Source organism: Paramisgurnus dabryanus, chromosome 3 (assembly GCF_030506205.2).
Source record: "Paramisgurnus dabryanus chromosome 3, PD_genome_1.1, whole genome shotgun sequence".
NCBI classification, from domain to species: domain Eukaryota; kingdom Metazoa; phylum Chordata; class Actinopteri; order Cypriniformes; family Cobitidae; genus Paramisgurnus; species Paramisgurnus dabryanus.
In genome coordinates, this window is record NC_133339.1 from 16,833,321 (window position 1) to 16,855,830 (window position 22,510).

Below are 22,510 nucleotides of genomic sequence, written 5' to 3' on the forward strand. Positions count from 1 at the left end.
AAGCTACAGGTCTGACCATGTTCTGTTTTAAATCTGAAGATGATACCTCTAAAACTCTGTATTTTATGAAATGTTTTTTAGACCCATGTCATGTAAATTTATTTAGAGAAAACAGCAAAAATGCTAAGCTAATGTTTTTTTTTTTGTATATTACAAGTATCCTTTAAGTTTATTGTTCCGTGTTTCAAACAGACTCATTAAATAAGCATCTGGATGAGTCATTAACAACCTTTAATCTGGGATATGGCTGTCTTAATGTTTATTCAATTATTATTATTAATACTAATTACTAATAGAAATTCTATTTAGTGTTTTATTCCCTCCTTTCTTTGATCAAAAGTCTCAATTCACTTTCTTTTTATTAAATGCCTTTCTTACAAAAATAAACTAACCTAAAAGAAGCTTTACCAGGTGAAATTATTCCTAAAACATGTGTCATATCACATATATCTCATATCTCCAGACAGCAGGGGCCTCATTTATCAACAGTGCGTAGAAAATGTTCTATATTTGTACCTACGAATGAAATTTAGAATGTGTCTAAGTACAAAAAAATCGGGATTTATCAAACGTGCGCACCGGGTTCGTACGCACATCAGTAAGTAATCCTTGATGATAAATCCCACTTGTTCTTAAGCACCATGCTCGTGCACGTTCATGGTCATTTGCATTCCGAAACGCCTCCAATGAACCATATATGGTGACACACCTCCCGTTATAAGTCACGTGGTTGTGCTTTTTCCCTCATCGCAATAATGACAAAGAGAGCGAAAAAGAGGAACTTTACAGACACAGAAATTGAGTTACTGGTGGATGAGGTTAAAAACACATCTGTTTGGTTCACTTAGTACGGGAGGAATGACTAACAAAAGAAAACAAATCTGCATGGGAACATACCAGTGAGTTTAATTCCGTTGGGTATGAGAACACTTCTAGAAATAAAAAAGTGGTTTGACATTAAATTATCAGCCAAGAAAAAAAAAAAAACGCGTCACAGCACACCGACGTGAAATCTGTAGGAGGACAGACAATGACAGAACTTTCCTTGGACAGCCGCATAACCAGCATCATCGGCGCGATCTCTGAAAACGCGCTCCCGGCGGAATGGATGATTTACCAAGTCTTCCAATAATGCAAGATAAGCCACTGTGTCAAGCATTTGATGGAGCTTTCTTATATAGGGTTAGACACTTATTTTATTAATTAACTTCAATACTGATTTGCAGTTACTTTATTAACAGTAATCATTTTTAACACCTGGGGGTGGATAATAAATAGACAAAGTGTTCTTTTAACACTGGGGATGGACGGTCCTGTGTAGTATCGCTATTCTACCACTAGATGCTCTGCGTACGCATACTCTGAGGTGTGCGTATATTTACACACATTTCTACGTATAAGTGCAATTTGATAAATTCCACACTTTGCGTAAAACTGTTCCTACGCACACTTTACGCACACTTCTGTTCGTACGCACGCTTGATAAATGAGGCCCCAGGTGTTTACAGAACAGCGAATACATTAGCTTAACGCACCATCAAAACCGTTCCTTTGCCTTTGCCTGGTTAAATACGGCATACCGCAGGGATCAGTTTTAGGTCCTATCCTGTTCTCGTTATATATGTTACCTCTAGGAGACTCTGAGTACGTTTACATGCACAGAATAAGCGGATAACTATCAAAAATCTGCTTATTACAGAAAACTGTTTTCATGCGTTTACATGCAAATCAATAAGCCGGCTATGCAGACAAATGCGTTTACATGGGACTTGAAGATTATCAGTTTTCTCGCAGGCAGTGACGTCACCACCTATAGTACACAATAGTCGTTTAAAAAGTCAATGGCATATCTGTGTTAAGCTGTACTGTTGTATCTCTTCTTGTGTGTGCAGAACCTGTTAATGTAACATGAGCTTTTATTTTAACAGTTTCTCTGCCAACTGCTTTTGTCGAGCAGAGACTTTTATGCGTTACTTTGCGCTTACTTCCGCGTGTGACGTTTATCTTATCATACTCGGAGACATGCACACATGGACAAAACCGTGAGAAAGCCGGTTAAGGTGTTTACATGCCACGCGAAATCGGCGTAATGAGCAAAAAAATACCTGTGCAGATCGGTTTTTGCTTACGCCGTTTATGAGCTTTCCCCGATTAAAGAAAACAGTTTTACGCGTTTACATGACCCCACGACGTGTTATCAGTTTATTTAGCATAATCGGCGTAAGACTGTGCATGGAAACGCACTCATTATCAGGAAACATAACATAAGTTTTCACTGCTATGCAGATGATACCAAGCTTTACATCTCCTCACATCCCAGCGAAACGTCTCGGTTACGGATGTAACCCTCGTTCCCTGAAGGAGGGAACGGAGACGTCACGTCCCAATTCGTCGGTCACGACGTGACGTCGTAGTGACCGACTGAAAGGGAACACCAGTTACAGACTGCTAACAGACTGCATTAGCGATATTAGTGACTGGATGGCACATAACTTTATTATATTAAACTCCAATAAGACAGAGATACTTATTATTGAACCAAATCGTTCCAAACATAATAGATCCTTTTCCTACTTAGCCCCTAAGCTCTGGAATGATTTACCAACCGATGTCCGAGAATCAGACACAGTCGATAACTTTAAATCTAGATTTAAGACTTTTCTCTTTAACAATCTCTTTATCATCATGAACACTTCAAAAGCATGGAAACATTAGACCGTTATTGTCGGTTAATTGGGGTAGATAGCTTGCCACCGTTTGCCACTGAACCTGCATTAACGATGACAGTGGGGCTTCTGGCCTTTGTCAAACTGGTTGGCGTGTTTCATTCTCTTTTAAAGATCGGATGGGGGGTACCCAATTTGCTAAATTCTAAATTGTAGGTAATATACTTATGCCGCAATAGTTAGCCTGTCTGGAACCGAGCATATATTAAACCACATCACTGTGTGACAATTGCATTACATGTGAACGGCCCCTACGCTAATAGGATTTTGTTTCTCTCTCCTTCTCTCGTCCTCGATCATGAGCACAATGAGACAAACAGACCCAGTTCCAGGAAATGTGAAGGTCGGCACACTTCTGATCTACTGGCCATCCTTCAACTTGATGCCCAGCTAAGGCCTGACCAACGACCACCAGCAGAACCTGTTTAATCTTCTTATTCGTATACATAAGAAGGGTCCAACAATTTTAGGACAATGGCAGAGGTTCTGACATGCACTGACATTTGTGCTTTTTTCAGTTGCTTTAAAACATAATAATGGCAAGTGTCTCATACCACTGCGTTCAGCACAAACTGGGCTGCAATATTATGTGATCAACATGTATGTACATGTTTGTATTTTTGAGAGAAAAATGTTTATGCATGGTTTTTGAAAAAGCTAAATTTTTAAGTCACTGATATAAGTCCACAAAACCCATACTAAACATGTTTTAACAAGACTTTTCTAAAAAGAATCTAGTAGTCTAGTGTTTTCTTAAAAATGATGTGAAAATCATTCTGCCTACTTATTCACATAAAAAAGTATGTTGATTTAGAAATTGTAAGACACTTTTTGTTTAGAGGGGCCGTATGCGAGAAGGATTGATTGACAGCTGAACAAACAAATACTCGCATAATGAGCTGCATACGATTTTCAGATGACTGTTTTCAGATGCCTTTCGACTGATCGTCTAGTTTCTGTTTTTAACGCGTTTCTGTAAGCGCATATGAACTTTAAAAACAAATCGCATATGGCGTCCATGTGCACGAGCTTGCATCTCCATGTAAAACAACACAGTGTCGCGTGTAAAGTGCATTGTATGGAATTACGTTGCATGTAAACATTTTATGGAGTCATATTACATCACACACTTAAAAGAACCTGCAGTGCAGCCTCACTGAAAGTTTCTGTGAAGGATACGAAAGTGAATTACTGTGTCTAACACTGTACAACATGTAACAGCCCATACGGAAATGTAATATATGACATATATGTCCCTATATCAAAACCGATCTTGGCATATATGTTACACAGGGGCGAAAATCTCATCTAAATGTTGGGGGGGACAATAAACATAAAATTTTTCAAGAACAATTTTTGAAGGGGACACCAATAATACAGGCAAAATTGTACTTGCAAGGAAATGGGTACAGATAGAAAACGTTTCTCTTTCTCTATGAACGGACGCAAATTTAATTTTAATACATATGAATGCAGAGGTGAAAAGAGTAATACAATTTTCTACTTAAGTAATAGTAAAGTTACTTTAATAATATGTTACTTAAGTAAAAGTAAAGTTACTTTAATAATATTTTACTTAAGTAAAAGTAAAGTTACTGGTCTAAAAATCTACTCAAGTAAAAAGTCATTTTAATTTTAAGAGTTACTTTTTTACAGCGGGGAGAGGTTTCTAGTATAGTTCACAAAGGAAGGATATATACATCTCAAACTATGTTTTTAATTGTAAACATCTCTACAATTAAAGTGCAATAACAAATGTTAATAAAATAAAAAGCTTTTTATAACTAAGAAACATTTATGGAATTATTTAATGATTTTTACAGGTGAGTTATGCACTTTTGAAGCAAAAATAATATGAGGTCAGCAGCTAGTAAATACAATCATTATATGAAGGTTGTAATTGATGTATTGCTGGTAACATACATTGTTATTAAACTATATACATAAATGAACATATAATGAGATGAGTGCCATGGCTATACACTATACATCCTTTACACGTTTATTAGCTCCCAGACCTGTGTACCTGATGTCTTTCAATCTATCTCTCTCGCGCTCTCTCTCTCTCTGCAATGTCTAATGATCTGCGCATTCTCGAGGACGTTCTCAAGTTGTTTGACTTGACGCGAAGCTGCTAGACCTCGGAAGATAATGCGCATGTATTAAAAATGCATCGTGCAAATTAGCGGTTAAACACGGTCGGCAATTCTCAAACTCCGTACTCAAGAGCATGAACCCTACCTGAATGAAACAATCGCTTTGCGTCAATGGCCAGGGGTTTCTTTCGTAAGAATTGAATTGAGGGTCTGCATTAGCCTGCGCCTGTCTCGTCCCTCTCCATGGTTCTTTTTGCGCGTTCCCCCGCCCATCAATCAATCATCCGACCGTGGCGCGTCTTTATCACCTTACTTTTTTATTTATTTTTACTCAGTAACGGATATGATTTAACATGTAGCGAAGTAACCAACAATACTTTAAACATACTTAAGTAAAAGTAAAGTACAGATTTTAAAAACTACTCAAAGTAAAAGTACACAAAAAACTCAGTTACAGCAAGGTGAGTAAATGTAATTTGTTACTTTCAGCTCTGCCTCACCTCTGCATGAATGCATAAAAATGTTTTCTTGATCGTTTATCTGCTTCTGTTCTCAGAAAACGAAATATGTTCATGTTTATATGTCAAAATAGTCCAGTTTTAAAACATATGAGGATAAACTGATAAGTGATGGGAAACGTTGTATTGTATATAGCTTATTAACGCGTCGGCTCCGTACACTTCTCTACCACCGGAATGTGTGGTGGTGAGGTAAAAGGGGCGTGGGCAGTGGACCAAACCACTGTGAGGCAAGGGAGGGGGAATCCAAATATTTAAAACGTTTTTTTGTTGTTGCTCCGTTTGCATTTGTATTGTTTCACTTCTTACACAACTAGTTTAAGTATTATAAATCATTAAATTATTTTCAATACACATATTCTAATGATAATTTAGGGGGGACAACCCTCAGATAGGGGGGGTCCTGTCCCCCCCGACCCCCCCGGGATTTCCGCCCATGATGTTACATATATATGCAATATATTAATATCACATATATAGATCCTCTGGATATATGAATATATAGGTTTAAAACATATGAAATACTCATATTAAAATGTATATAAATACATATATTAATATCACATATATAGATACTCTTCTTGATATATGAAGATATATGTTTTAAACCTATATGAAATACTCATATAAAAATGTATATAAATACATATATTAATATCACATATATAGATACTCTTGATATATGAAGATATATGTTTTAAACCTATATGGAATACTCATATTAAAATGTATTTAAATACATATATTTAAAATTGTATATGTATGAATTCTTATATGGGTTTGTATTTTACAACCATATAAGATGGATTTTTACATGATACTGTATGCTCCAACCATATGATATCAATATGTTTTTTGTCTAGATTTCTAAAACAACATAGCCTATATAGGTCTGTAAATATATTGTTTAAAAATGATTAGGGTCATAACATTATAAACCTGCCTAGTTTCAAACTGCATGCATTTGGCACAATACTATACTTTTATTATGGAGTTATACTCCATGGGGGCGGTTTCCCGGACAGGGATTAGACTAGTCTTAGACTAAAACATTTTTAAGAGCTGTCCAAACTGAAAACAACTTGCACTGACATATCTTAAAATACATCAGGGCCCTTTGTTTTGCCTCAAAATGCATACAGGTAATGTTTTTAGTAAGGCATGTTTGTTAAAACTAGTTATATTTCCTAATTAAACTAAGGCCTAGTCCTGGATTAAGATAATCCCTGTCCGGGAAACCGCCCCTATATTACTCAATGTACAAAAATGCATGATAACAAGGTGTCATTGCTCTGCAATCAAAAAATGTGGTTATAATGGAAGTCAATGGGGCAAAAACAGCCACTAACAATAAATGAGGAAGAAAACAATAATCAAAAGCCAATGTTTTTACTTTATATTTGACATGCCCAAGACTGCAAAAAAGGTAAAAAAAATCCAGTCTACAATTACTTTTTGTATTGAAAATTTGTCATTTAGGTTTTCCCCAAATCCACTTATGAACTTGGCAATTAAAGAGTTAAAATCATGGAATTTTTGTAAAAATTTGGTAGTTTTGATCAGTACTGAAACAAATTTATGCAAAAAAAGTGAAAAAATAATCTGATACATTTTTACAGATGTTTAATTTAGTGGATGTATTAAATTTGAACAATGCACAAGGGTTAAATTTGCACTGTATACCCATGCATAAAATAAAAACAGGAAGAATAATAAAACGAACACCGTAAAATACAAGCTAAACAGCGCCTACTTCAGTAACACACAAATAGCTTAAGTTGTTAGCCCCTCCCATCCAAAGGCTGGGTGGATCAGTGGATAGTGGAGGTGACTTTCAATGTGAGGACCTGGGTTCGAGGCCCGACTGGACTCATCAGGTACATTACAAATAATAAATCGTGTTTGTGTGTTAAGTTGTGTGAATGGGTTGTACGTCCTACCTGTTGTCTGAAACATGCAAAAAATAGATAAAAACCACGGTTCAAATTTAATTATTTTATGATATATGATAAGTATATGTATGCAACATATATTAGACATACAGTCTTGTTCAAAATAATAGCAGTACAATGTGACTAACCAGAATAATCAAGGTTTTTAGTATATTTTTTTATTGCTACATGGCAAACAAGTTACCAGTAGGTTCAGTAGATTCTCAGAAAACAAATGAGACCCAGCATTCATGATATGCACGCTCTTAAGGCTGTGCAATTGGGCAAGTAGTTGAATTAGTTGAAAGGGGTGTGTTCAAAAAAATAGCAGTGTGGCATTCAATCACTGAGGTCATCAATTTTGTGAAGAAACAGGTGTGAATCAGGTGGCCCCTATTTAAGGATGAAGCCAACACTTGTTGAACATGCATTTGAAAGCTGAGGAAAATGGGTCGTTCAAGACATTGTTCAGAAGAACAGCGTACTTTGATTAAAAAGTTGATTGGAGAGGGGAAAACCTATAAAGAGGTGCAAAAAATGATAGTCTGTTCAGCTAAAATGATCTCCAATGCCTTAAAATGGAGAGCAAAACCAGAGAACCGTGGAAGAAAACGGAAGACAACCATCAAAATGGATAGAAGAATAACCAGAATGGCAAAGGCTCAGCCAATGATCACCTCCAGGATGATCAAAGACAGTCTGGAGTTACCTGTAAGTACTGTGACAGTTAGAAGACGTCTGTGTGAAGCTAATCTATTTTCAAGAATCCCCCGCAAAGTCCCTCTGTTAAAAAAAGGCATGTGCAGAAGAGGTTACAATTTGCCAAAGAACACATCAACTGGCCTAAAGAGAAATGGAGGAACATTTTGTGGACTGATGAGAGTAAAATTGTTCTGTTTGGGTCCAAGGGCCACAGGCAGTTTGTGAGACGACCCCCAAACTCTGAATTCAAGCCACAGTACACAGTGAAGCATGGACGTGCAAGCATCATGATATGGGCATGTTTCTCCTACTATGGTGTTGGGCCTATTTATCGCATACCAGGGATCATGGATCAGTTTGCATATGTTAAAATACTTGAAGAGGTCATGTTGCCCTATGCTGAAGAGGACATGCCCTTGAAATGGTTGTTTCAACAAGACAATGACCCAAAACACACTAGTAAACGGGCAAAGTCTTGGTTCCAAACCAACAAAATTAATGTTATGGAGTGGCCAGCCCAATCTCCAGACCTTAATCCAATTGAGAACTTGTGGGGTGATATCAAAAATGCTGTTTCTGAAGCAAAACCAAGAAATGTGAATGAATTGTTAAAGAATCATGGAGTGGAATAACAGCTGAGAGGTGCCACAAGTTGGTTGACTCCATGCCACACAGATGTCAAGCAGTTTTAAAAAACTATGGTCATACAACTAAATATTAGTTTAGTGATTCACAGGATTGCTAAATCCCAGAAAAAAAAATGTTTGTACAAAATAGTTTTGAGTTTGTACAGTCAAAGGTAGACACTGCTATTTTTTTGAACACACCCCTTTCAACTAATTGCCCAATTGCACAGCCTTATGAGCGTGCATATCATGAATGCTGGGTCTTGTTTGTTTTCTGAGAATCTACTGAACCTACTGGTAACTTGTTTGCCACGTAGCAATAAAAAATATACTAAAAACCTTGATTATTCTGGTTAGTCACATTGTACTGCTATTATTTTGAACAAGACTGTATATGTGAAGTCATGTATGTCACATATATAAATAATTATATAGATGACATGTATGTCTATGTATGTTTTTTGCACACATAGACATATATTTGTATGGGATAGACATATATGTCAATATATGAAATTGAAGTGTCATATATGGTTGTACATATATGTACATATATGTTTCTACTTTATATTACCATATATTTCATATAGGGATATTTCATATATTCACATATATTACATTTCCGTATGGGAGATATCCGACATTACATGAGTCACGCGTCCTCTTTGGAAACAAGCATGTAAACAATATCCCTGCTGAAAAAAACAGCTTACAAGCAAGACCAGCATATGTTGTGTTTTGGTGCTGGTATGCTGGTGACCATCAGCTAAAACAGCATAGACCAGCATAATTCCCATGCTGGTCCATGCTGGTTTGATGCTGTTTTTTTCAGCAGGGATATGGAATCATATTACAGCACACACTTAAAAGATCCTACAGTGCAGCCTTACTGAAAGTTGCCATGAAGAATATGAAAGTGAATAACACTGTACGACATGTGACATTTATCCATCATTACGATTACGTGACTTCACGCATCCTTGTTTGTAAACAATGCAAAAGTTTTCAATCTGAAGCGTGCAGTTTGCTGAGGTCGCTTATGTAGGCTGAACTGCACATAGTGGTGTGCCGGTTTCAGAATTGGTAATGACGGTTATGATGTGAGTCAAATGAGACGGTTCGTAACATAACCGTCGGTGGGGGTTGCTTGTTTAAATGCTCGTGATTGACGCAAAAGTGTCATTTTACCATAAAATCATGAATGTGATGACAAGTGTGTTTTAAACAGTAAGGACTTTGAGCAATTTAACAGAAAGCAATGAAATATTAAAAAAACACACTGTTGCCAGAATCCTCTATCTAAAACCTTCAGAGAACAAGATTTGTGCCATGGGCTTTTTATGTCTATAATTCTGTCATTACACAGACCAGAACAGCACGAAAACAATGTGGATTAAAAAGCGTTTTGAAGAGGTTTCGCTCATAAATGCAGGTAAAAGAAAGTAATGTTCAGATTGTTATACTGTTATTAAACTGCACAGTATGCGCTATCGCAGCCGGTGTAAAAGCACAATGGCCACGCACGGAAACGCTCTCCGCATACGCGCTGCTCAGTGCTCACGCTTGCGATGTGAAACCGGCGTTTGAATTAACTAGACACTGATTAGCTACTTGCTCTACGTTTATTTAAAATTAACAGCAACACAACTAGCAGTGAATGTAGAAGTGGATAGTAGATTAACATTGGAGGATTTGAACTTGAAAAGGTTGGGTTAGGGTTAACCCTAACCCATTAATGAGGATAAATAAGTTACTTACTTCAGAAATATATCCTCCTCCAGTGCGTCTTCCTTTGTTCTTCTTCAAAGGTAACATTAAAGATAAACGCTTCTCTTCCTCAATTTCCAGACATAAACGAAGATATACCTCACGTGTGTGTATAAAGTTTATCATCCAAACATGCGGTAAAGTCCCAGGGGCTTAACTTAGCACCCTCTATACGTTACATTAAAAATATGCTCGCTTATAATGTTGATTAATAGCTGCACCAAATTTAGCTGCTTATGCAATCTGTATTATGTTATGCTATCTGTCGATTTTTCGGTGCTTTTCACTGCTTCTAATAATGTAAAGCTGCTTTGAAACAATTACCAATTCTGAAAAGCGCTATATAAATAAAATAAAATTGAATTGAATTGAAAATAAATCAACTTTTTTGTCATATTCTAATTATATGACCAGCACCTGCATGCTTATAATTTCTTGATTTGTTCTTATTTTATTTTCCTAATTTCAATTTTTTTGCTGATCCACCCTATTTCACAGAGGTCCAATCAGTTTAAAATACCTGGCCTTGCAAACTGGTCAGTCATATTGACATTTTGAAACTGATCACAAACATTATTAAATTTAGTGAATGAAAGGCAAAAAAATCAGATATGAGTTATAAAATAACTTTTTATTTGAATGTTTCAATGTGTTGACACAAAAAAAACTTTATTTAAAAGTTTCATTGATACAAGTTGTTAGAAAATAAATGCGTAGTAATGTCATTTCTTGATGACGTCGGGAACCAAAGAATCAGCTTTTTGAACCGGTTCAATGAGCCGAACTGTCCAAAAAGAACGGGTTCGCAGAAATGAATCAGACTTTGCATCACTTTAGGCGTATTTATTGAACAAACGACGTTAAAGACAGACAAACAGCATACAGACAGTCAACTCCAACACAACACTCTTGACAGTCACAGATACACAGATTTACTTTAACCATTATTGAACTGACGATGGGGACAACAGACCATGACTGAGTGTTTGAAGCTGACTTAAATAGTACAGGCAGGTGATGGAGAACAGGTGACAGTGATTAGTAAACAGGGGAAGTGAATCATAGAGGGAGAGTGAGTGAGGGGCCAGGGGCACATTCACGTTTAAAACAGTGCGCAACGTTTAGGTACGGTTTCTGGTTTGAACACCATGTTTCCTGTAAATGGCGTGCACCGATGTGCAACGGGGTTTAAGATACGTGTTCTCTTGTTTGGTGGGTGTGTCAGAACTGCCATCCAATCAGCAGCAACATGTAAATAAACCATGCAGTAATGACGAGACAGCTTGCACAATGGGTCTAAGTTGAAATGTTTTCTTTCATTGTGGACTGTAATGGCAGTGATTGTAACATCAAGCGTATTTTACAGTATTTAACACATATTTATATTGATTTCATCAGGCTCCAGAAACACAAAAAAAAGAACAAAAGAAATGGCCTTCTCAGCTACCGTAGTTGCAACTCTTGCGTCATCGGAACCGGGTGTTCAACAAATCACCGTTTCGGTTTACTTTTTGCAACGTGTTGTCGGGGCTGAATGCAGCCCTGGTGAATCCGTAACAATTAGGCAGCTATAAAACCCCATCCGAGTTACTCTTTAAAATATTCTGATAGTTTCAATAAACACTATTTATTGAGATGCAAAAAAACCTTTGCTGCTGCTTTGTTTATAGTCAACAGATCTTTGTTGTGGTTTGTTTTATAAATGTAGCATTTCTATTAAAATGTTTTAATTCAATTAAACAAACACAGAATTAATTACTCTAAAGAAATAATAAACAGTACTGCTGCCACAAACTATTGTTTTGATCATTTACTAATATGAATGAATGTTGAGATAAAACTTACTCAGCTCTTTTGGTGTTTTTGATCACTGGCAGAAGTCGAATCATAGCTGCATTAGAGCTTCTGTATTTCCACAGCTCAAACGTCTCTTGAGTTTCTTCTGACATCAGCAGCACAAATGCTAGTGCTGACCACTGAACAGATGAGAGCTTTTGAGACGAAAGATTTCCTGAATTCAGATACGCCTGGATTTCTGTGATCAGTGAATTATCTTTTAGTTCATTCAAACAGTAAAAGAGATTGATGCTCTTCTCTGCTGATTTTGTTTTCTTAATGTTCATTTTGATATAATCAGCAGACTCTCTCATATTTTCATCTGTGATCTTCAGTTTGGGCAGAAATTCCTTCAACTCATTCTGATTGGACTTCAATGAAAGACCCATGAGGAACCGAAGGAGAAGGTCCAGGTGTCCGTTCTTGCTCTGAAGAGCATTTTTAATTGCAGTCTTATGAAGGTCAAGAAGTGAATTTTTTAATTTCCATTTCAGTTTTTCACCCCGCGTGAGAGGGAAAGGATTTGTTTTTACATCTTTGTATATGATAAGCACATAGAGAGCAGCAAGAAATTCCTGAACACTGAGATGTACAAAACTGTAGACATTTATCCCAGAAACTTGCTTTTCTGTCTGAAATATTTGAGTGCATAAGCCAGAGTAAACCAGACCTTCACTGACAACCAGACCACATTCTTCAAGATCTTTTTTGTTGAAAATCAGGTTTTCTTTCTGAAGCTGTTTAAAAGCCAGTTCACCAAGTTTCAGAACAACATCTTCAATAGATTTAAGATCATCACTGTATTTTTCTGTCATCTGTTTTATTTGACTAATTAAGAAGTAAATGTACATCCCTGTGAGGGTTGTGGGAATTTTTTCATGATCCTCTTGAGTCAGCATAGGCTGAAAAACACAGAGAGAGATCCAGCAGAAGACAGGAATGTGACACATGATGTAAAGACTCCTGGATTTCTTCATGTGTGAAATGATTTTCTTTGCCACATCAGGATTGCTGTTTTTGGTGAAGTATTTTTCCTTTTGCTCATCGTTGAATCCTCGGACCTCTGTCATCTGATCAATGTATTCTCGAGGGATTTGATGGGCTGCTGCTGGTCTGGAGGTGATCCAGATGAGAGCAGAAGGAAGCAGATTTCTCTTGATCAAGTTTGCAATGATGTCACCCACTGTTGTTTTTTCATGAACATCTGTCAATATCTTACTCTTCTTAAATCTTAATGGGAATCGACACTCATCCAGGCCATCAAAGATTAACATGATCTTTCCTTCACCTTCAGGTAATGATGGGAGTTGTTTAACACAGTCAAAGTATTCGTGAATCAGATCCATTAGACTGTAATCCTGTTCAATCAAATTCAGATCACAGAAGGGAAGAGGAAAAACAAAGATAATTTCCTGATTTTCTTTTCCTTCAGCCCAGTCAAGGATGAATTTTTTGACAGAGACAGTTTTTCCCACACCTGCGATGCCCATCGTCAGCACTTTTCGGTTTTGTCCATCACACTGGACTTTAAATAAGTCATTGCATTTGATGGGTGTGTCCTCAGCAGGAGTTCGGTTGAGATTTAATTCAATCTTTCTTACTTCATGCTCACTCACTGCTCCTCCAGTCTCATTCTTTACTATGAAGAGATCAGTGTAAATATCATCCAGTCGTTTTAGATGGCCAGTCTGTGAATTACCATCCAATATTTGCTCATAGTGCCGTTTTAAGGACTCCTTCAGTCTGTTGCTGAGCTCGCTGTAATCACTATCATTAGCTTTTCTGTCAACTGTAACTGCACATTCATGAAAAGAAAAAACAAACAAACAGAGTAAATGACATCATGACACTTGACGACTTCTCCATTTAAACATTTACATGAGATAAAACTCTTTGCTTTACCTTCCTTGTGTTTATTTTCTAGCTGTTCGGCCAACTCGTTCTGCTTCATCTTCCTCAGGATCTCCATTGTGACCTTCACAGCCTTTTCTGCTCCATACTGTTCTTTCATCTTATCTACTGTATCTAAGACATCTGCATTCTCCAGTTTACAAGCTGAAATACCATAATTATTCCTCAGGTGCCATTGAAAGTGTTTCAGACCAGGTCCATCCAGTTCTTCTAGTGTGTTCTTGAGCTCTGAAACAGACTCCATCTTTCAACACTGACCCACTTCTACAGGACACGAAAAACAACATTTTAGATCTAAAGTTCAGATGATGTTTGTATTGTGAAATGATGCTGTGATGAGATCAGTCATAAGTCTGACACATAGAGACAGTGAGTGATCAGGTGTGCTGCAGAGCTTTACAGTCACTGAATAGATCACGGTCTAAACTTGAAATCACATCTACTTGTGTGATAGTCAGTTATCCTCAGTAACTCACACAAACATATACTAGTATAACTAGCCTGATAATACCATCCTCTGCTACTTCACTTTGCTTCGTAGACAGAGTCTGGCAGGGTATAATTGACAAGCGTTTACTTTCTCTTGGGGGGGGGCGCTAGTCTGAAGTTTAAAATCATTGGTGTAAACGTAAGCCAATCACATAATGTTTGGTTATGATGTGTGTTATGCGCCGGCTCAACCGCATCAGTTCTGTTGAACACAGCTCTTTATTGATTTCGAGTCTGTCAGAAATGCTGCAACATAATTGCAAGACTGCAGCATGACATGGCAATATTTAAGGACTGGAAAAGAAATGAGACATTGACCTGTAAAATGGTGCCAGTTCAAGCTCGACAGATAAAAGAGACCGAAATATATCCTCTAAAATTCCAACTCCTCCCCAGTTTCTCGCTGACGATCTGTAATAGTTGATAAATTAAACTTTTCTCAAAACCTGTCAGGAGTAGGTTCACAACAATACCTCCATTCAAAATGTTTAACAAACACTCTTCTTGTTTGGGATTCAGTTGGCAAATGCCAGAAATATTCCCCACAACAGAGCCAATAGCATCCCGTGTCTAAACTACGATCTTACATTCGGTGCTTAGTGTCTACGTCACGGCTCTTAGCCCGCCCTCTGTTTGTTGATTGGCAAGAAGGGTTGCCTTCCTTGCTGATCTAATGGCGGATTTATCCAGTGTATGTCTTTCAGACATGTGCTCACCAGAGCGGGAAGCTGTGGAGGAGCTGCTGCCTGGGTATTGTAGATCCAATGTCCAGCACAGCGTGCCTCACATCTCCCTGGCCCCAAACCTACGAAAGCGACCGAAGAATGCAAGGACCTCATCCCCCACATGATGCAGCTTCATGGATAATGTTCGGGTGAACGGACACTCCACCACCCAGCATGAAAGCGGTAAGACTGCGCTTGTAATTGTAACCTGTATTTCATGCCACATGATTAGTTTAGCTTCTTCCGTCAGCAAAGAGGGTTTTACATGCACTAAGTGTAATGAAGTAGTAAGGCTAACTGAGAAGGTTACAGACAGAACTAGAAGCCCGCATTCAAACGCTAGTTGAGGATAGTAAGACCGCTAATGTTAATGTTAAAGACACTGTTTCGGATGTGCCTAGTGTTAATGGTAATGCACATGGCTCAGTTCCGACATCAGAGTCAGACTAGCTGGATGACTGTGAGGCGGCATAGTCGTATTCGGCACCCACCACACGCTTCTGTAATTATTTCTAACCAGAGATGGGAAGTAACGGAGTACAAATACTTTGTTACTGTACTTAAGTAGATTTTTCTGGTATCTGTATTTCACTTTTTATTTTTCTGACAACTTTTTACTTTTACTTCTTACATCTTTTCACAAATATCTGAACTTTTTACTTAGATTTTTAAACCAGGCTCGTTACTTTAGTTTAATCTGTGTTTATTTTAAAAAATCAGATTGGGAGATTTGACTTGTTCCTATTCAATCTCTCCCCAGTCCTCCGCCCCTGCGTCTGTCCGCGTGTCTAGCTGTAAACGCACACATATCTCTGACGCTATCACATCACACAGTTAGGCAGTAGCTGTCACGGATCTGCCAGGTTCCTTATCACCCACTAATAATTACCCACGATCAGTGTTGGTCAAGTTACTTGGAAATAGTAATAAGTCACTGATTACTGATTACTTCCCTAAGAAAGTAATCCCATTACTTTACTGATTCAGCAGGGAAACCTATGACGAATAATGACGCGGCAATGTGCCATTCGCGCTTACCTGCACTGCAGTTTTTTTTTTCATGGAGTTTGACTGGAGGGAGAGGACGCTGGCACTATCTGTTGCCGCTTCTCCCTTTAGAAAAACGTCTTAACGTCTTAAGAAATGTCATTCTGAATGGAATATTTCGATTTAGGGATTTTTGTGTCGTACCTGATGTTGCTGCCAATCTTCCCCGTGCAACGTTTACTTTGTTTTGAACCGTTTTCATCTCAGTATTACTACTGTTTGCTGACCCTGTGGCTTTGATGTTGCTCGTCGACATCTTCGCCAAATATCGTCAATAACGAACAATACTTCACTGCTAAGTTGGTCCTCGTTGGACAGGGTGACATCTCCCCGGCTGGCGAGTAGCCACTTGCCGACAGCCTGGACAACATTTGCGGGTCTCCTCGCTAAAGCGACATGACGCTGAAATACTCCATCCCGCAACTGCTTAGTTTGAGAAATAACAGCAGTCCAAAATATATCCCAGCCATTAAACAACGTGGAGTGGATTTCAGTCTACTTCGTTCTTTACAGCACACCACTCCATCAAACATCAAAATAGTACTGTTTAACACACAGTCTCTGTCAAATAAATCTTGTCTTATACATAGGCACATATTGGACAGGAATATTGACATCAAGTGTCTTACTGAGACCTGGCATCAGCCAGAGGGATATTTTACACTAAATGAAGCCTGTCCCCCTGGTTATCAATACTTGGAAAAAGCCCGCCACTCTGGTCGTGGTGGTGGCCTAGCAGTATTACACCGCAGTGACTTAAAACTCACCCCGTTGTCTCTGCATACGATGTCCACCTTTGAATGCCTTGCTTTCAGATGTAAACCACCCTTCAATATGACTATTCTTCTTATTTATCGGCCTCCTAAGCAAAATCCAGCTTTTATCTCAGAGATAAATGAATTTCTCACCTTCTGTACTACATCTGAAAATATTGTCATACTTGGAGATTTGAACATTCACGTTGACACCCCCTCCTGTCATCCAGCAGTTGATTTTCTACAGCTATTGGACAGTTTAAATCTCACACAGCATGTTGACGTCCCAACACACAACAGAGGACATACTCTTGACCTGGTTATTACCGACTCTGTCCCCCTTGAAAATCTGATGGTATACGATCTTGGAGTGTCCGATCACAAAGTTATCTCAATGGAGGTAAATTTCTCTCATTTCACCAAACCAAAACGTCAAATCTCCTTCAGAAACATAAGAAATATCAACACTGACTCTACGGCTTTGGATCTCCTGCAAATCCCATCAGCAAATTTTACATCAGTAAATGAATCAGTGGATTTTTATAACAACACTCTGAGCAGTATTTTGGACTTTCATGCACCTGTAAAAACACGAACAGTCACTTTCTCACGTTCATCCCCCTGGTTCACTTCAGAACTACGGAAAATGAAAAAAGCTGGGCGTGTACTTGAGCGTCGTGTCTCAAAAACTGGACTTACTGTTCACAAAATAGCCTATCAAGAACATCAAAAGGCTTACTCAGTGTCATTAAAAAAAGCACGGACACAGTTCTACTCAAATATCATCAGTAAAAATCAGGGAAACTCCAAGCAGCTTTTCTCTACCATAAATAATCTCATCAAGCCACAAACTGCATCATACAGTGACACATCAGAAGAGAAATGCAATAGCTTTATCACTTTTTTCAGGAAAAAAGTTGACACCATCCGCTCTCTTCTCTCCAGCTCCCCTGCTCTGTCTGTCCCTACTGCTGACCCACAGTCTGGGATTTTCCAGCCTCTCTGTTATTTTTCTGAAATTTCAAAGCAACAAGTTGAGGACATCGTCGGCAGGATGAAAGCATCCACCTGTACTCTGGACCCTTTTCCTACAGCTCTGGTGTAAACAAACATCAGTTCTATTAGTCCCCTGATAACCAAAGTCATCAACCTTTCTTTACACACTGGACATGTTCCATCGGCTCTCAAAACTGGTGTCATTAAACCACTTCTAAAAAAGCCTACTTTAGACCCTGAAGCTCTCGAAAACTACAGGCCTATTTCCAACTTACCATTCCTGTCCAAAGTTCTAGAAAAAGTAGTTGCCGCCCAACTACAGGATCACCTAACATCAAACCTCCTTTTTGAAAAATTTCAGTCCGGTTTCCGTTCCGCCCACAGTTCAGAAACAGCTTTGGTCAGGGTCACAAATGACCTATTAATGGCAGCTGACTCCGGATCGCCATCGCTACTTATCCTACTGGATCCATCTGCAGCATTTGACACGGTTGATCACAATATCCTCCTTCAGCGCCTTCACCACACTATTCATCTTTCTGACACTGCCCTGAGCTGGTTCCAGTCCTACCTGTCTGGAAGAACAGAGTATGTCTCCTTGGGAGATGTAAAATCTAAAAAGCACACAGTCACATGCGGTGTTCCTCAAGGGTCGGTTTTTGGACCAATCCTGTTCACCATCTATACCCTTCCCCTTGGCCACATCATCAACAGGCATGGAATATCTTTTCATTGTTATGCCGATGACAATCAGCTATATATAAAGACCAACCATAATTCATCTAAAGCTATCCTGTCATCACTGAGTTCCTGCCTTGAGGAGATTGAAGCATGGATGAAGACTAATTTCCTACAGCTAAATAGCTCCAAAACAGAAGCTATTTTAGTCGGTACACCACATCAGGTTCAGTCATCAAATATAACCCATATTACATTCTCTGGTCAAAACATCCCACTATCATCGATAGTCACCAATCTGGGCGTAAGATTTGATGCTCAACTCACATTTGATGCCCACATAAAACACTTGTGTAAGACCTCATTCTATCACCTTAGGAACATTGCTAAACTCCGTCCCACACTTGGTCTGGCAGATGCTGAAAAACTTGTCCATGCTTTTGTATCCTCGAGGCTGGACTACGGCAACGCTCTCCTCTATGGGATTCCTGGAAAAAGCCTTCAAAAACTTCAATATATTCAAAACAGTGCTGCCAGAATCCTAATGAGGATAAGAAAATATGATCATATTACACCCATACTTCACTCACTTCACTGGCTCCCTGTATCATACAGAATCAATTAAAAAATCATCCTACTTACTCATCAATGCATCCACGGAAATGCACCCCCCTACTTAAAGGAACTACTCACTACACAAAACTCTTCACGCAACCTCCGTTCTGGAAACAAAGCCCTTCTTCAACCCCCCAGATGTAAGCTTCGCACTATGGGAGATCGAGCCTTCTGCTCAGCTGCGCCACGCCTTTGGAATTCCCTTCCAGACAATCTAAGGGCCCCTCAAGCCATGGATTCTTTTAAGAAAGAACTGAAAACCTTTCTTTTTAATCAAGCATTTTTTACTGTTTGCTAACATTTTTATCTTTTCACTCATGTTTTTAACTATGTTTCTACTTATGTTTTAATTTGTGTATACTCTGTAGCACTTTGAGATTGTTTTTAACTATGAAAAGTGCTTTACAAATAAAATATATTATTATTATTATTATTATTATTATTATAGTTACTTTACTAGTTACTTTACTAATTACTTTTCAAAAACATGATGCACGACCTGAATATGCTACAGTATAAAGCAACAGGGCCCGGTTGCATAAAGCACCTTAAATGTAATTTTCCCTTAAGTTCACCCTTATGTTTCATTAAAACTTAAGGGTGCGGCAAAAAAATCATATGTTTTTTCTGTCGCATCTCCATGGCAACAATAGTATTTTATAACAACAATCCTGGGTCACTGTTGTGAAACATTTAAAGATGCTGTACGTAAAGTTTCTACTTAAACGATCCCTTTTCAATTGCCTGTGTGCGAATGGGTTGTAATCTCACATTAAAATTATCCACTATGCGGGTTTTGCTATTACCTCTGAAAAAAATATTATAATTTTTATGGGAAAGTACCGGGTCGGATTTGGCGTGCAATCCAGTGACATCACCCGCATGCGCGTTCCCGAGCCTCTCGCCTCGTCTACTGACTATGCGCTCAACAGCGACGACACTGTCTGATAACAGACTGAAACGACCTGCTCCCAGCACAACACAGACTCCAACACAAACTCCACATATTGTGAAGAAAAAAAGTTATCTGCTGAAGCTCGTAAGGCCAAACGTGAATCGGATCAACTTCGGATTTTAAAAAAAACACGGATTAACATTGGCAGGGCATTTGAAACATGGAGAAACCTCCGCTTTGTTTTGGGTATAAAAACGGATCCGGAGTTGGCTTTCATCCTTTTGGACAGATAAGCTAACATTACTACAAAGCATGTCAAATATATTTCGATTATGTGCTTTAGTTTTGTAGATGTTGTTTCGGTTGGCTAGCCTTCGCTTTAGCTTGTGTTTGCCCAGCCGTCGTCAATCGATGACGTAAAACTGCAGACGCATTTGTTTGCGTGCGTCCGCTTTTTAAAAGTCTTTAAACTCGTACAGTCTGACATTGATGGAAAATGAGATTATACAGTGTGACATGGACTTAACATCGATATTGATCACACAGTGTGGCAAGCAACAACCCTAAAGGACTATTTAAAATAGCACAGTGTATACCAGGCTTTACTGTTATACTGAAATTGTTCAGTGTAGTTCACTAACCGTTTTCGTTATCTTACCGTAAATGTACCTACGTAACACCACATTGCATAATGCAGTCAATTAAACGTTGCAGTGGGAGTTTACCTGAGTTTCCAGCATGTTGTGTGATGTTTTCTCCGGTGTGTTACATCTCAGTCTGGCCGTCGCTCATGAGTTCGAGCATGCGCTTGTAAACTTATTGGTTGCAATCTGAAACATCACCGCTAGAGGCCGCTGTAAACTACATACAGCGCCTTTAACGATTACCCTTACCTAAGAGAACCATTTAAGGGATTATACTGTATGCAACACCCTTAAATTATTCTCCTACAGTAGGTAAGCGGAATTTACCCCTTAAGTGTCATACTTAAGGGAAAAACTTAAGGTGCTTTATGCAACCGGGCCAAGACCTTTCAGCCTAATTCTATTCTTTCTGCATATTCCATCATCTTAAATTGAATCAAATAAAACATTATCTGTTTTAACCTCTCAACGCCCACTAATTCGTGGGTGTGATGGCATCGTTTATTTTAACGCTGCTAACAATATCTATATAGCATACTCTCTACAAACATTAATAATATTAAATTAACATTACTATACATCGTTTAAAAGGTCTACGGGTTTAGCATCAGTGTATGATCTCTGTTTTGAGATACAGATGCTCTAGCATCATAAATGTTGTATTTTATTACAGAAGTCCAGATGACAACATGCAGAATATAAACGGGACTTCTAACCTTGGTGTTAATATAATAATCGCGAGTCGAATCTAGTCTGTTTCAGATGTGTGAATTACCCATGAAATCAGTCTAATAGAATTCATCAAATGACCATTTTTGTCCACAAATGCGTATAATCCATGAAATATAGATATACAGTCTGTTGTTTACATCAGATTTCGCGTGAACGTGTATGAGATGGAGAAGCAGCGGTCATGTCAGCTTGTCCACAAATGCGTATAATCCATGAAATATAAATATATAGTCTGTTGTTTTACATCAGATTTCGCGTGAACGTGTATGAGATGGAGCCACAGCGGTCATGTCAGCTGGGGGTTCAGGGATTTTTTCAGTAAATTTCACATAATTTTCATAAGGTGTTTGCTTAGATTTGAGGTGGAATTTTTCGCTGTGGATAAAAGTTTTATTCCCACGCAGAGTGTACAGCGGACGCTGATGTTTTTGACACCTTTAACTGGATTAAACTCAAAGTAATGTCGGTACTTCAAAGCATTAAACGCTGCATAATCTTGTTCTCTTCCGCGCTCCATGTTGTCTTTTCCCGTTAACCCTACACTGACTGACGGCGCGGCGCTCATACGTCATTGTCACCCGACTCGCGTCACGACACGAGAGAGCCTCACGAAACAAAATCAAGATTTAAAAATAACGCAGCCTGCTTACGGGGAAGTAACAGTAATCTAATTACTGTTTTTGTAAGTGTAATCCCTTACTTTACTTGTTTCTTGAAAAAAGTAATTGGATTACAGTAACGCTTTACTTGTAACGCGTTACTGCCCATCACTGCCCACGATCACTATCACCCATCTTCTAATTCACCACACCTTTCGCAGC

General features: G+C 38.5%; 1 protein-coding gene across 1 annotated transcript in view; it reads right to left on the minus strand.

Annotated features, from left to right (window-relative positions):
- The window catches only part of LOC135768485 (NACHT, LRR and PYD domains-containing protein 12-like), a 47,690-nt gene that overhangs the window by 19,625 nt on the left and 5,555 nt on the right, over positions 1-22,510 (minus strand). The window contains exons 2-3 of the mRNA XM_065277706.1: positions 14,105-14,377; positions 12,212-13,997 (exon numbers count right to left, since the gene is read on the minus strand). Of these exons, the coding sequence (XP_065133778.1) occupies positions 12,212-13,997; positions 14,105-14,357 (2,039 nt within the window). The 5' untranslated portion in view covers positions 14,358-14,377. The remainder of the gene's footprint in view (positions 1-12,211; positions 13,998-14,104; positions 14,378-22,510) is intronic.